We start from the raw sequence: 13,394 nt of genomic DNA on the forward strand, positions 1-13,394 counted from the left end.
TTGAGTATGTGAACGAAAGAAATGCAGCTCTCACTTTCATGGAGCTTAAGACTCAACAGAAAATACAATGGATAAGTACATAAATTTACATATAACAAATATGATAACTGGTTTGAAGGGACACAATGGAATGCTATGAGATAAAAAAAAATAAAGATCTAATTTAGATGAGCTCGAGCTATGGTGGAAGAAGAGGTTAAGGAGGTCTCTGAAAAGTAGCTGTTAGAGTGAGATCTGAAAAATAAACTAGAGAAATGATAGTGGGAAGAGCTTTCTAGGTACAGGAAACAACACAAAGACTCCACCTTTCTTCTAAATTCACTCATATTTTATGTTCTCAAAGTATTTTATTCTTCTTTGTAATATTAATCACAATAGTCATTAAATAGTTATTTGGAAAACACTTGCCTCTCCCGCTAGACTGTATCTCTCATAAGGCCAGTAATAAACTACATTCCTTTCTCTGCTCTTCCTGACCACCAAACACATTGAGAGTCTAACCCATGGTGAGTACTTAGAAAATCTGCTGATGAATACAGACAGTATCAATGGACTGAGAGGTCAGGGAGGGAAGTACTGCATTACAACTTTTAATTGATATTAAAGCTCTGATTAAATAAGTGCAATGAAATTAGGTGCACTCTGCCCATTTAAAAAATTTAAACTTAGGTATGCATGTTAGAGGATATAGTGGGCATTATACTGAACGGAAAAGATCAAAAGGTAGAAATATTTATTCTTTCAAAATTGACATATCACTTAGTTAACAAAACCAGCCCTTCGTGTTGCTATCAGTATGTAGCACAATATCCTTTTGGCATGTAGTAGGCACTCAAATATGTGCGCAATGAATGATAATGAATTAAATAATGGAAGAAATACTTATAGCTATGTTCAGTTACCAGTTTATTTATTCAACATTATTTATTGTGTGTTTATACCTGGAGATTTTCTGGGTGCTGAAAATACACAGACAGGTCTCAAAGAGCTCAAGACTCAAAAGAAAAGGAAAAGTCAAGATTTATAAATGTGATAAGGTAAGTGGCGAAGAAGGCATAAATATAACTTCCTATGTGATTTGGGATGGGGAGAAAACAGGGCATTAGCTAAGCCTAGGGTGGTTAACAACTTTACTTTTTTTGAGACTTAGTTTCGCTCTTGTGGCCCAGGCTGGAGTGCAGTGGTGTGATCTCAGCTCACTGAAACCTCCGCTTCCCTGGTTCAAGTGATTCTTCTGCCTCAGCCTCCCGAGTAGCTAGGATTATAGGCATGCAACACCACACCCATATAATTTTGAATTTTTAGTAGAGATGGAGTTTCACCATGTTGGTCAGGCTGATGTTGAACTCAAGACCTCAGGTGATCTGCCCACCTCGGCCTCTCAAAGTGCTGGGATTACAGTCATGAGCCACCGCCACCAGGCCCGCCAGATAACAACTTTTTTAAGACCTAATGACAGTTGCTATGCTGCTTAGGACAAATAGGGGTTACCCAGATGCAAGCAAGGGAAGAACATGCATCCCAGCTATTTAACATTTTAGCTGTTGATAGTGAAGACTAAATCATTTGGCCATTGGGCCTTCCCAGCCATATGGAATTGTCTACCAAAAATAATATGTGCCATTGAATTTTTAAGGAATGATTATTTTATGCATTATAGATTGCTAAATTATCTGCATTAAAACAACATGAAAGGCTTAACTCACTTAACTGAGTATAGAAATGCATTCCTTAAAATAAGGTAATTTTTGTTTTTGTTTACATCCTCAGTGATCTGTGCATTCTTTTAGACCTGAACGGATTTAGGGAGGAGTTTTGTTCACAGAAGAGAAATTCTAAAACAACAAGAGTAGCTTGAAATTTACTCATGATCTTAAAATTGTGGTGAATGTGGCAGAAATGATTCACTGTGACTGAGACCTGTTTGTTGTGAATTGCTAATTAGTATAATTATTAACATTCAGAGAATTGCAAAGTAGGAAATTTTTAGCCTTGACTGCTTGTTATTCACATGATAGTACTAAATTAAAATAAAATAATGCAGTCACAGAATAAGCAACAAAGGTTCTTAAAAATATATCAGGAGCAATCTATTTGAGAACTATAGAAATTGTTCATCAATGCAGATGGCCATTTTATTTTATTCCTATAAAATATTTTTTAGAAATCTCAGAGAAAGTGCTTTCTAAAGAAGAACATCTACAAAGGATTATATTCAGTTTTTTCCAGATCATAGTGCAAGAACATATCTTCGATATATGATCTTTCGACCAGCCTTCAGAAATCATTTATAAAATGTAATGTTGAATCTCCTTTATCGCTCACACAAAAGCTGAAAATTGTGTTCTAAAGAAATCAATACATATTCTAAGTAGAAGAAAATTCATTGAAATATACAGGGAATGCTAGAGATTATAAAGAATTTTCACCTATGCTTACTGAAAAAAAGAAATAAGGAAAAAGCATATTTATGCAAAAAAATCCTCAGACAAATACTTTGAAATTGCTTTCTATCTGAAATTCCATTCAAAATTACTGACTAAAATTAGTATTTATCCTTGAGCTGGGAGTTGAATGAAACCCCAAACAGAAGTCTGGTTTAGATTAGTTTCAATTTAAATTAAAAAGTAAACTTAAATCAGTATTTTTCTATTTTGTTGAAACTCTTTTTGAACTAAACACAAGAAAAAAATTACTTAGGTTTGAAAAGCAGCAGTTAATGAAGTGGACCTCATCCATATCATATCTGTGTCCTAAGCTAAGAAAACAGAGATGAGATTTCTTAATGTGATTCTCACTACATAAAAGATAATGAGACATATGTAAGTGAGCTGACACAACTCCCTACCAAACCTGTAACCACACATGTCCATATGTAGAAATTTTAATATCTAAATATTTTTATAGGGCACATTAATAACAAAATACCTTTTGGAAACACTGAATAAGCCTCCGTCTTATGTACATATAGGAAAAAATAGCATACATAAGCATGATAATTATACATTTTAAAGTTCATAAAACATTTTTTCATTTATTCATTCTTGCTTATTCAACACTGAGTACCTCTTCTATGTATTACACTAAACTTGGTATTAACAATGCAAAACAATGAGCTTAATATGATCCCTGCCTTCAAAGAGTTTTAATCTAGGAAATACTTAGAATCCATTTGATGACAATCAAATTTTTAAAAGATTCACTTTATATAGATTAGATAATGGTAGACTTATTCCATAAACTATCTCAATGTATTTTCCATTCTTGATCTTTGTAATACAGGTTAATATGAGGGGCTTAGAGACTATACGGATGACAATTAGAAAACAACATTTGAACTATCATAGCAGATCCAGAATTGTTAATAATATTTATTTATTTAATTGTTTGATTAAATAAATAAATATTATTAACAAAATTTCAGTATAAGGAAACAACCATAAGAGCAAAGGTCTTTGACATGCATGGAATTTAGGCACCACTCTGAATGAAGAGAGACCTAGTTAGAACCAGAACAGAAACAATTCCCTTAGGTACATCTGGCTAAAAGTTTTATCATTTTCTAATGCAAAAGTGGAAGTAAATACCAAAATATTGTTTTGAAATTATTTATAAATTGTCATATAATATAAATTGTCATGTAGTTTTTACCCTGTGGTCTGGGTTCATCCACTCTCAGTTAAAGTGGATGAACATCTCTACTTTTTATAAAATACCAACTTATAAAAACACTTTAGGTATTTTTGTGAACAAACTCCTGGCTCCCATTTCACCCTTGTGCTCAAGTGTGCCCAGAGCAAAACTTTCTTACAATCTGATGCTATATTAGGGTTATTTTTGTCAGGGTATTTACTACAAATTCTTTCTGTATACTTGGACTGCAACTTTGGTACAATCTGATATCATATCCAATGTTGTTCATGGATTTCCTTGGAATATTGTCTTTCTGATAAAAAGGCCACTGAACCTACCCAATGTGCTACATGCACCCCAGAAGACAGAGCACTGTCAGTGCTCCCTGGAGATCATGGCAATATCCCTGGAAATATTTCAGAATTTTAATTTTTGGAAAAACAAAATTTCTTCCACTCTTTTCTATTTTCCATCCCTTGTCTCTCCAGCTGCATATTTCATAATTTCTTCCTATCATCCATTTCACCAATGCTCTCTTTGGCTGTATCTATGCTGCTATTAAAATTATCCACTGAGTTTTTAATTTTGATTATTGTATTTTTATTCCTGGAATTCCTGTTTTTCAAATTTGTTATTTTAGTCTATACAATTTCAGTTTCCTGCTATAATTTTCAAACTTGGTTTTCTTTTCATTCTTAATCAGATAATTTACTATTTTAATCTGTGGTTGATAGTCTATGTTTGATACTATATATCAAGTTTTTGCACGTGTTTATTTTGTCTATTGAGTTTTCTGATGCCCATGCATAGCTGTCTCATTCTTTGTATGTGTACTCATCTTTGACAAGTACAAAGAATGTTTCTTGTGACAGAAGCATTCTTAGCAGGAATGACAGCAGATTTCTTGTTGGAAACAAAGCCAAACCAAAAGACTGTGGGTGAACATCTTTAAAGTGATGAAAGAAAAAAGATACTGTCATCTTACAAAAATATCTTTCAAATATTAAGGTTAAATGAAAACATTTGTAGATATACGAAGTCAAAATAATTCATCACCAATAAAGCTATACTATAAATATTGTTAAGAAATATCCTACAAGCAGGAAGAAAATGATACCAGGTATAAATATGAATCCACAGAAAGGAATATGGAGTACCTAAAATGGTAAATAAGTGGGTAGATTTTTTTAAATTTAAATTTTAAAATCCCATAAAATATAATTAAATGTTCAACAAAAATAATAACAATGAACTGTGGGGTTTATAATATATGTAAAAGTAAAAATACCTGACATCACAGCCTGAAAAATTAAAGTGAAGATATAAAACCATATTATTGTAAAGTTCTACAAAATATGATTTCATATAATATTAATTGAAGACAAATTGTGTAAAATTGTACACTGTATACATTTTACAAAAACCGATAAAAAATTGAGTAAGCAAACATAGAAGCTAAAATGGAATAATAAAAGAGTAAAAAGTGCTAAATTCAAAAGAAGCCTGAAAAGGAGAAAAAAAGAACAAAGAACAAATGTGACAGACAGAAAACAAATGGAAAGCTGTCAGATTTATACCCAACCATACTAATAAATATATTAAATATAAATGGTCTAAATAGCCCAAAAATATAAAATATTGTTAAATTGTATTTTTTAAGATTCAAATTTATATTGCCTACAGGAAACCCATTTTAAGTATAAAGAAACTGATTTAAAGTCAAAGAATGAAAAAGATACACTTTGTCAACACTAATCTAAAGAAAGTTGTAATAACTGTACTAATATTAGGCAAAATAGGGTTCACAACAACAGATTATCAGGAATAGAATGAATAATTTAATAATGAAGATAAGGTCAATTAAGATAATATAATAATTCTAACATTTTATACATTGATATGGTTTAGTTCTGTTTCCCCACCCAAATCTCATCTCAAACTGTAATTCCCATAATCCCAATGTGTTGAGGGCAGGACCTGGTGGCAGGTGATTAGGTCATGGGGGTGGTTTCCCCCATGCTGTTCTCATGATAGTGAGTGAATTCTTAAGAGATCTGACAGATTTATAAGTGTTTGATATTTCCTCCTACACACACTCTCTCTCTTGCCTACCACCATGTAAGACATGCCTCTTCCTCTTTCTCTCTCTCCATAATTCTAAGTTTTCTGAGGCCTCCCCAGCCGTATGGAACTTTGAGTCAATTAAACCTTTTTTCTTTATGAATTACCCAGTCTCAGGCAGTTCTTTATAGCAGTGTGAAAATGAACCAATACATACACCTAATAACAAAACTTCATGATACCTGAAGTATAAACTGATGCAGCTTGCAAGGATTAAGAAATCTATAGTTAAAGTCAGAGATTTTGTTATCATTCTCTAAACAACTGATAGAACAAGTAGACACAGCATGATCTAACTCATATTTAAAGAACACTCCACCTAATATTGGAAATACCCAAAACAGTCTTTTCAAGGGCATATGGAACATCTATCCAGAAATAAGTTTAGAAATTTAGTAAGTTTTCTGGATATATAATCAATATATACAAATATACAAAGCATACATTTAGAAAATATGATTTTTAAAATGTAATATTTATTATAAACAATAGCAATAAATGTAAATGAAAAACATAGTAAAAGCTGTGTACAATCTATCCAGAAAAAAATACATAGAATTATGAAAACCACTTCAGAATACCTAAAAAATGAGATACCATCTTTTTAAATAGGATAATTCAGTATTTTAAGATGTCAGGTTTCCCTGATTTTAAATATTTTTCACGGCTTTAAATAATTTTTAACTACAATTAAAAGAGAGTTTTTCAAAAACCTAGACAAACATATCAAATTTATATGCAAGGGTAAAATTCAAAGAATAATGGGAAGAGTCCTGATAAAGTATAGGGTGAAAGGTGCCTTGCCTTTTCAGCTACCAAGATTTAATATATTTCTTTTTTGATTATTGCTTTAAGATCTTTATGGATTCTGGATATTAGATTTTTTTTTCTTTCCCAGAAACAGCTGACATTATTTATTGCCAATGGTATACATTTGAGCTTTTAAGCAAAAGTCAGAATTTTGAAAAACTTTCTCCTGTCACCATGGCAACTTCCTCATACTCAGTGACTTTTCTGATGAGATGAATGGTGATATTAGTGGTTTTTTTGATACTATATAATGAAAAGTGTCAAAAATTTGAATTTCTGCAGAACTCTGTGAACCAATATTTCTCATGAACATACATATTACAAAAAGCACATGTTCACAGTTCGAGAGAGAACAGTAGATTTAACTGCCATGGGATACAAAAGTCTACTCGTGAGGCTTCAGATTCCACGTTATCACCAGCCTTTAAGAAACTACCACTTGGTGAGTTTTGGTATAATAACACAGAATGTTCATAGTTAGTGAAAAAGGTACTATAAAATCCTTTTGCCTGTTCCAACTATAAAATGTGTGAGGCCAGATTTTCTTGATACAGTTCAACTGAAACAGCATATTTCCATAGACTAAATCAGAAGCAGATATAAGTCTTCTATTAAGCCAGCCACTGACAGGATTTACGAAAATATACAACAATGCTACACTCTCAGTAAATGTTTTTGCATTTTGGAAAATAGTTATCTTTGTAAAACTACATTGTTTATGGTAACATGCAGTGGATTTATATGTTATTTTTAATGAATTATACATATGTTACAAATTTCTCACTTTCATTTCAAGTAAAGTAAATATCAGTAGACATCACTCATACACAAAGCCTTCTTGGGGCTGATACTTGTAAAGAGTGGAAAGGGGACCCCAATAATGCATTTGAGGCCTGCGGATCAGTCCAGGCTGATCTTGATCTGCCCTTGAAATCTTTGGAAATGGAGCTGTAATTTTTCTTGCGAAACTGGGAGCCTGGCTGGCTCCACCCAGCTTGCTTTTTAAGGAGTGACCACTTCTGCACAATCTTCTCTCGAGGCAGCCACTGGGGAGAATGCTCGCTGCGTTCCTGTGTCACACCAGGCCCTTGGGTGAGACTCTGAGCGCCTTCAGGTCAGGATTTGGGTCTTTCCATCAATGGCTGGGCCTCAGTGCCCACTCCACACAGTAACAGCTCAGGAAAGGCCTGTTGGTTGATCCCAAATCCACATAGAACAGTTCCAAACACAGCAGGGAAGATGGGTGGGTTTAAAATAGAAAAACAGGTATTGTTTTGCTGGTGCCAGAACGCCCAGCTATTCCATGTATTATGGGGTCTGCAGACCAGGTGGACCCCGGGGAATAGGCAGGGCCTATGGTCTCGTTTTCAGAAGGTGGTTTGGAACCATGGAAAATCCCCTACTCTCTGGCAGCTCTACCAGCCACCCTCAGACCATGGCTTCCCTGGAGGCTGTGCCGCTGTGGCCTCTAGGGAAGGCCTGTGTGGTCAGGTTTCTCCTTTGTGTTAATTTCCAGGCCAGGAGCTGCCTTACTGCACAGGTGCACCCACGGCCACATGAGATGAAATCGGGTGCAACGACATTTTCCCTAAGTGACCAGAGTTAGTGCCACAAGCAAGAGAATGAATTCCCAGGAAGTCCAGCTTCTCACACTGATCCACAACAAGCCGACATCAAAAACAAGCATCTGATCCAAGGAGATGAGGGTCCGTGACTCTACCAGCCGGAATGTAGCGGCTTCTAGGGAGACTGTGGGTACTGAGGGTGCGAGGGTGGGGGCAGACAGTACCAGGTGCAGGCATTAGGGGGTGCATTATCTGTGGCGAATCTAGGAATCACAGTAAAGCGACTAAAAGTCAGTTTGCTTATTACCACGGTGTGCTGGTGTCTCTGAACAATGTCAACGATAACATAATCCTCCTCCAAAAACCTGTTGTTCATTGAAGTTTTAAAAATTGCCGTGGCTACCGTTGCGCTTTAATCATACACATAAAAGCTTCCAATTCGCCTATCTCCATTACTTATCCTTCCCTTTGATGCCGAGGCCCCCAGTGTCATAGACGATGCCTTTGCCCACCCAGGCAATGGTCTGCGTGGCTCCCTCTGGGGTATGGCTGAGGACTGCCAGGGCTGGGGGGTGCAGGGCGGCTTTGCCAACCCCATAGATTCCTCCAAATCCTCTGGTCTTCGGTTCCTCATCCCGGATGATGGTTGGGACAATCCCCAGCTCTGTTCCAACTGTGTTAATCTCCTCAAGGAAGGTGTTGGTGTTCATCTCGTTGCAAGGTGTGTCCACGATGCGGGCTGCTGGCCGCACGCCTTCTGTAGCATTTGCTAAGCACTGCAGTGTGGACACCTCCACTGGCCCGTCGTCTTGTCCCACCAGGAAAAACTCCACAGTGACCGTCTTCTCCAGGCGCAGAGAGGCACCTGAGCGGTGGGTGAACAGCGGGAAGGCCCGGGCCCGGGCACAGGCGGAGGCGAAGACCTCAGGCTGCTCGTAGACCATCACAGTGCAGCGATGCACTCCGGGCGGCAGGTGAGTCCGCGCCAGCCGCGTGGTGAAGTGGGCAGCCGAGGGGCTGTTGTGCCGGCTCACCCTGCAGGGCAGGGCAGCCACGGTGGCGTAGTTCAGGTAGAGGGGACAGCTGTCCGTGGGGTTGGGGTTGAGGGTGCTCAGGGCGGCCTGCCAGACCTCCTCGGTGACCCGGGGCTGCAGCTTCCCGCGGATGTGGCTCCAGGGCACGCGGTGCAGGTGGTGCAGCTGCCCGAGCAGCAGCCCCTGGAACTGCAGCCCCACGTTCGCCGTCTTCCCGCCGGCCCGCGCCCCGGCCCTGCCAGGCCCGGCCTGGCCCACGGCTCGGCCCACTTCGCCCCGCTCCCTGGATATTAGATCTTTATGCATGCATAGTTTGTGAAGTAGGTTGTCGGTTTACTCCTTTGATATTGATAGTTTCTCTTGCTGTGCAAAACCTCTATTGATAATTTTTGTTTTTGATACAATTGCTTTTGAGGACTTAGCCATAAATTATTTGCCAAGGCTGATATCAAAAAGTGTACTGAAACCTTACACTAAAATTAACTCCAGATGGATTAAAGATCTAAACATAAGACCTAACACCATAAAAAACCGTAGAAGAAAACCTAGGCAAAACCATTCAGGACATAGGCATAGGCAAGGACTTCATGACTAAAACACCAAAAGCATTGGCAACAAAAGCCAAAATAGACAAATGGGATCTAATTACACTTAAGAGCTTCTGCACAGCAAAAGAAACAATCATTAGAGCAAACCGGCAACCAACAGAATGGGAAAAAATTTTTGCACTCTACCTGTCTGACAAAGGGCTAATATCCAGAATCTACCAAGAACTAAAATAGATTTATAAGAAAAAAAACAAACCCATTTAAAAGTGGGCAAAGGATATGAACAGAAACTTTTCAAAAGAAGACATCTTTGCAGCCAAGAAACATATGAAAAAATGCTCATCAACACTGGTCATTAGAGAAATGCAAATCAAAACTACATTGAGATACCGTCTCATGCCAGTTAGAATGGCGATCATTAAAAAATCTGGAGACAACAGATGCTGGAGAAGATGTGGAGAAACAGGAACACTTTTACACTGTTGGTGGGAGTGTAAATTAGTTCAATAATTGTGGAAGACAGTGTGACGATTCCAAGGACCTAGAAATAGAAATTCCATTTGACCCAGCAATCCCATTACTGGGTATATATCTAAATAATTATAAATTGTTCTATTATAAAGACACATGCACACATATGTTCATTGGGACACTGTTTACAATAGCAAAGACCTGGAACCAAGCCAAAGGTCTATCAACGATTGACTGGATAAAGAAAATGTGGCACATATACACCATGGATTACTATGCAGCCATAAAAAACGATGAGTTTGTGTCCTTCACAGGGACATGGATGTATCTGGAAACCATCATTCTCAGCAAACTGACACAAGAACAGAAAACCAAACATTGCATGTTAGCACTCACAGGTGGGTGGTGAGCAATTAGAACACATGGACAAAGGGAGGGGAGCATCACACACTGCAGTCAGTTGTGGGGGGCTAGGGGAGGGTCAGTGAGGTGTCAGGAGGGTGAGGAGGGATAATAAGGGGGAGAAATACCAGATACAGGTGATGGGGGGATGAAGGCAGCAAACCACCTTGCCATGTATGTACCTATGCAACAATCCTGGGTGATCTGCATATGTACCCCAGAACCTAAAGTACAATAAAAAAAAAGTGTATTGCCCAAGTTTTATTCTAGGAGTTTTATAGTTTTACATCTTACATTTAAGTCTCTAATCCATCTTGAGTTAATTTCTATGTATGGTGATAGTTAGGGGTCTGATTTCATTCTTCCGCATATTGATAGCCAGTTATCCCAGCAACATTTATTGAATAAGAAGTCTATTCCCCATTGCTTATTTTTGTTTAGTTTGTCTAAGACCAGATGTTTGTAAGTGTGTGGTTTTATTTCTGGGTTCTCTAGTCTGTTCCGGTTATCTATGTGTCTGTTTTTGTACCAATACCATGCTTATTTCTTTCAGGGATCACATAACTAGGTTGTGAAACTCACCTTGAATTGGAGGCCTGTCTCCAAAGAGGCTAATAACTTCATTCAAACTAAAGTGGATATATGTGACACCTAACTATCTGATTAATATAAAGCCGAGACAGCATCTGGAATCAGGTTCTAGTCCTAGTTTTTCATTGACAAGCAGCATATTCTTATTTAAATTAATCTAACATTCGAAATCTCAGTGTTCTTATCTACAAAATGAAAGACTTGGTGTAGTTCTCCCTTAATAAGCTATTTAACTCTGTTTCTAAAAGAATATAAATTGCATCATTAGTTTTTTTTTAGAAATAAGTAAAATAACTTCTATAAAACACAAGGTATAGTGTTGGATGCATAGAAATTTTTAGTAAGATTAATACTCAATATTTGGGATGTTAAATAAAATCCCTAACTTCATTCCCTGTGCTGTTATAGATTTTCACTCACTTTATTTAAACAGTTTCTTATGAATAATAACATTCTCAGAGAGAAAGTAGATATAGGCTAAACAATTAAATCTATTGAGCTTCTGGATGCTATTTATAGTCTTGAAAACAATGGGCTTGAGTTATTTTGAATTCCAAGATTAACCTAAAATATCAGAGACAAACCATAAAATTACACACACACACACACACACACACACACACACACACACAGACAGACAGAGTAAGAATGCATGATAATGTAGAACCGAAGATAATTTTCTTTCCGGAAAAAAAGCAGTCAACAAGATACATGAAACAAGAAGTGAATTGGTAGAGGAGAGCAATTATATAAAACATAGGCGATCTCCTTTGAGGGTCCCTAGCTCTATCTTTCTTATCCTTGGTTACCATGAGATAGAGAGGGAAATAGAGATTTTAAGTTAGTCTTGTGATGAGAGAACAGAGAGAACATATGCCTTGCTTTCTATGTAATAGCCATGGGGAATACACTAATTACTTTATTAAAGCCCCACTTCCCTTGTGATGTCAGATCAACAGAGTAGCAATAGCTGAACCTGAGACATATCCCAGTTTCCTTCAAAGAATGGTAGGGAAGCATAATGTAATACTAAGAGAAGACTGGCAGAACTGCATACAGATAAAGAGGAAGAATCAGTTTACTTAGACCTAATAGCTGAAGGCCATGGCAGAACTGTGAACCTCAGCACACCTGTTAGCATATGATGATAGCAGTCAATTGAAGCAAAGTACACCACAATCACAGAAAACACCAGAGGGTGGACATGAGCCAGAAAACCCTCTTCCATGATGCTATATATGCATAAAAAGATACCACCCTGGGAAAGTGAAAGGTCAAGACTTTTATGTCATTGAGTCATCATTTCCTTCAAAAAAATTTAATCTATCAGATACTGAATTACACATCTAGTTATGACTAAGGTCCTCTGCATGAAATGAAAATGGAAACATATTAGCTAATTAAATTTGTATTTATAGATAAAGAATAAAACTTTTAAAAATATTGAAATAGATGGCTATGATATGTTCATCTGCTTTATTAATATTATTGTTATTATCTACATTACAGCTGTAACTATTTTCACAAGATCCCCTTTAACTCTTATGCACCATGATCAATTTTATTTTTAATTAATTTCTATTTATATTGACACACAATAATTATGCATACTTATGGGGTGGAGCGTGATGTTTCAATACATGTGTAAATTGTATAATGACCAAATCAGAGTAATTACATATGTGTTATTTTAAACTTTTATAATTTCTTTGTGGTGACAACATTGAACATCTTCTAGCTGCCTTGAATATACACTGCATTATTATTTGCTATTGTATTAGTTTTCATGCGTTGATAAGGCACACCTGTGACTGGACAATTTACAAACAAAAGAGATTTAATGGACTAACAGTTTCATGTGGCTGTGGAGGTCTTACCCTCATTGCAGAGGGTTAAAGGCAGGTCTCACATGGTGGCAGATGACAAGAGAGCTTGTGCAAGGAAACTCCCCTTTTTAAAACCATCAGATCTCATGAGACTTATTCACTATCAAGAGAACAGTATAGGAAAGACTTTCCCTCATGATTCATTTACCTCCTACCGGGTCCCACTTACAACACATGGGAATTCAAGATGAGATTTGGGTAGAGACACAGCCAAACCATATCATTTCACCCCTGGCCCCTCCCAAATCTCATGTTTTCACATTTCACAACCAATCATGCCTTCCCAACAGTCCCCTAAAGTCTTAAATCATTTCAGCATTAACTCAGAAGTCC

At 36.9% G+C, this 13,394-nt stretch overlaps 1 protein-coding gene across 1 annotated transcript; it reads right to left on the reverse strand.

Annotated features, from left to right (window-relative positions):
- Positions 1 to 8,105: 8,105 nt before the first annotated feature.
- Positions 8,106 to 9,469, reverse strand: LOC101050456 (putative aminopeptidase NPEPL1). The gene has a single exon (XM_003933323.4). The coding sequence runs from the start codon at positions 9,467 to 9,469 to the stop codon at positions 8,582 to 8,584; it is 888 nt and encodes a 295-aa protein (XP_003933372.2). The 3' UTR covers positions 8,106 to 8,581.
- Positions 9,470 to 13,394: the final 3,925 nt, after the last annotated feature.

This window comes from Saimiri boliviensis, chromosome 11 (genome assembly GCF_048565385.1).
Source record: "Saimiri boliviensis isolate mSaiBol1 chromosome 11, mSaiBol1.pri, whole genome shotgun sequence".
In the NCBI taxonomy this organism is placed as follows: Eukaryota; Metazoa; Chordata; class Mammalia; order Primates; family Cebidae; genus Saimiri; species Saimiri boliviensis.